General features: G+C 40.2%; 1 protein-coding gene across 3 annotated transcripts in view; it reads left to right on the top strand.

The window, feature by feature from the left end:
• The window catches only part of ERP27 (endoplasmic reticulum protein 27), a 28,556-nt gene that overhangs the window by 22,246 nt on the left and 3,070 nt on the right, over positions 1-3,240 (top strand). For all 3 annotated transcript variants that reach the window (XM_017873638.1, XM_017873647.1, XM_017873642.1), the window contains one exon: positions 1,453-1,578. In XM_017873638.1, the coding sequence (XP_017729127.1) occupies positions 1,453-1,578 (126 nt within the window). The remainder of the gene's footprint in view (positions 1-1,452; positions 1,579-3,240) is intronic.

Here is a 3,240-nt window from a genome sequence, read left to right as displayed (position 1 = left end):
AAAAAAAAAAAAAAAAAAAAAAAAAAAGAGCTGGACAATCTCTACAAGAGTGTGTATCTTCAGGAAGAATTCTGCCTAGCGGCTCCCTTCCGCATCCTCCTAAGACCCTGCCCAAAGATTTGTTAACCCACCATGTTCTGTCTTCCTGCGCACACACTAGTTTTGTAGCAGTGCTTTCTGAATTTAGAAGTGAAAAGAAATGAGATCGGTTTAAAATAGACTTGCAGCATTATTTTAGGACAGTGAAATGAAGGGAACCAGTGCCGTGGATTCCTCTCTTTTTCTTCTCCTGTCTCTGGTGGCTGTTCCACTCCTCTAAGTCATTGACAACTTCATGGAAAATCACCATCTCTAATCAGCAAAACAAGGGTCAATGCTTCTGGTCTCCTGAAGAGCTCACCTTCTGCTGACCTTTGGTACACTGGTTCAGACACATTTGGGACTGAGTTGGTTTATGTGGGGTTTTGCTATCCACTGTGCATGAGGCAGTTCATCCTGATGATCAAGAGCACGAACTCTGGAGCTAGACCAGCTCGTGTGAATCCCTGTTTGCCATTTATTTGACTCTGAGAGAATTACTTAGTCTACCTGTGCCTCAGTTTCCTCATTTGAAAAACTGGGACCTTGAAGATTAAATTACTTATTATTCATTAAGAGTTGGAGACAGTGCCTTCCACATAATGAACACTCAGTAAGTATGAAATACTAATATGTACTCAAAGGCTACATTTTAAGTGTCTCTGACTAGTCTTAAAACAAGAAGCAAGGCTGAAACAAAGTGACTAATATGTTGCATAGTGTATTAGTTGTCTATTGCTGCAAAACAGATTACTCCAAATCTTAGGAGTTTCAAATACAAAACATTGATAATCTCATACAGTTTCTGCAGGTCATCCAATTTGGGGTGGCTAGGGTTAGGTGCTTCTGGTTTAAGGTCTCTTGGGAGGTTGCAGTCATTGCTTAGGGCTGCAGTCATCTGAAGGCTCGACTGGAGCTTGGGATCTGCTTCCAAGATGGCTCCCTCACATGACTGGCAAGTCAATGCTGGCTAGTAGCAGAAGGACTTAGTTCCTTGCCATGTGTTTCTCCTCAGAGGACTGCTTGAGTGCCCTACATTGGGGCTGGTATTCCTCAGAGTGAGAGATACAGAGAAGAGCAGAGACTGTAATGTCTTTCAAGACTCACCTTGGAAGTCACACTCCATCATTTCTGCAACATTGTATTGGTTACTCAGTTCCGTCCCATTCGGTGTGGGAAGGAAGGATTTACACAGTTGCATGAAAACAAGACGGTGAGACTTACTGAGAGCCATCTTGGAAGTTAGTTCCATTTGTGTTACCAGTGGCCAGCTCTCAGTTATATTTCAATCTACCTATTCACTCCTTCCTTCCCAGGTACTAATGCATTCTTTCTCTCTCTTTCACTCTACTGTAACACATTTCAACTTGCCAGACTGTGATTGGGCTATTCAACAGTGTAATTCAGATTCATCTCCTCCTGATAATGAACAAGGCCTCCCCAGAGTATGAAGAGAACATGCACAGATACCAGAAGGCAGCCAAGCTCTTCCAGGGGAAGGTAAGGCAAGAATGGGAATATTCTATTGCATACGCACCACTAGGACACTAGGAAAAGGGAGATGGGGCTAGGAAGCAGAGATAAATAAGGAAAACAACTACGGTTAGAAGATAGCAAAGCAAGAAGTGGACATAATAAATCACATTATTCAGAACTAGAGATGTTGTATTTTATCACATTAAAGGCATATATAATTATATCTTCCTGTCTGGTAATAAAATAAACTGCCTTTCTGATGGTTGGTTCTCTAACACTAGAAGTATTTAGTGTTACTGAAAGTAGACAGTCATCTGATCAGAATACTATAAAGAAGATTTCTACTTTGGGTTGAAAGTTTGATTTAATAATATAAAATAGTTTACATTTATCAAACACTTACTTTATGCCAAAAGCTGAATAAAAATATTAATGCGTTACCTCATTTAAGTTCCCCCACCAAAAGCCCATTTTGCCAATGAGAAAATTGAGTCTCGGAGAGGCTGAGCAATGTACCCAAACTCACGTACCTAGAGAGTACCAGAGGCAGAATTTAAAACGTGTTCTCTGCTCCAGGCTATACTTCCTTTCTTAGATAATCACTAAAGTATTTTCCAATTCGATATTCTTAAAATTCAATCAATCTCGTCAAACTGATAAAACACCAACACAACACAAAATAACAGGAAATTCATTGTTTTAACTTTTATTTTAAGTTCAGGGGTACATGTAAAGGCTTGTTATGTAGGCGAACTTGTGTTATGAGGCGGCGGCGTCCAGATTATTTCATCACCCACACATTAAGCCCAGCACCGAATTGTTATAATTTCTGCTCCTCTCCCTCCTCCCACTCTCCACCCACAAGTAGACCCCAGTGTCTGTTTTTCCCTTCTTTGTGTTCATGAGTTCTCATCATTTAGCTCCCACTTATTATTATTTTTTTTTGCAAATATCTGCCTTTTTTATTTTTATATTTTAAGTTCTAGGGTACATGTGCACAACGTGCAGGTTTGTTACATATGTATACATGTGTCATGTTGGTGTGCTTCACCCATTAACTCATTATTTACATTAGGTATATCTCCTAATGCTATCCCTCCCCCACCCTCCACACAATAGGACCTGGTGTGTGATGATCCCCTTCCTGTGTCCAAGTGATCTCATTGTTCAATTCCTACCTATGAGTGAGAACATGCAGTATTTGGTTTTCTGTTCTTGCAATAGTTTGCTGAGAATGATGGTTTCCAGCTGCATCCATGTCCCTACAAAGGACACGAACTCATCCTTTTTTATGACTGCATCGTATTCCATGGTATATATGTGCCACATTTTCTTAATCCAGTCTGTCACTGATGGACATTTGGGTTGATTCCAAGTCTTTGCTATTGTGAATAGTGCTTCAATAAACATACGTGTGCATGTGTCTTTATAGCAGCATGATTTATAATCCTTCAGGTATATACTCAGTAATGGGATGGCTGGGTCAAATGGTATTTCTAGTTCTAGACACCACACTGTTTTCCACAATGGTTGAACTAGTTTACAGTCCCACCAACAGTGTAAAAGTGTTCCTGTTTCTCCACATCCTCTCCAGCACCTGTTGTTTCCTGACTTTTTAATGATTGCCATTCTAACTGGTGTGAGATGGTATCTCATTGTGGTTTTGATTTGCATTTCTCTGATGGC

This window comes from Rhinopithecus bieti, unplaced genomic scaffold (genome assembly GCF_001698545.2).
Source record: "Rhinopithecus bieti isolate Rb0 unplaced genomic scaffold, ASM169854v2 scaffold_110, whole genome shotgun sequence".
NCBI classification, from domain to species: Eukaryota; Metazoa; Chordata; class Mammalia; order Primates; family Cercopithecidae; genus Rhinopithecus; species Rhinopithecus bieti.
This window is presented reverse-complemented; position numbering and strand designations above follow the sequence as displayed.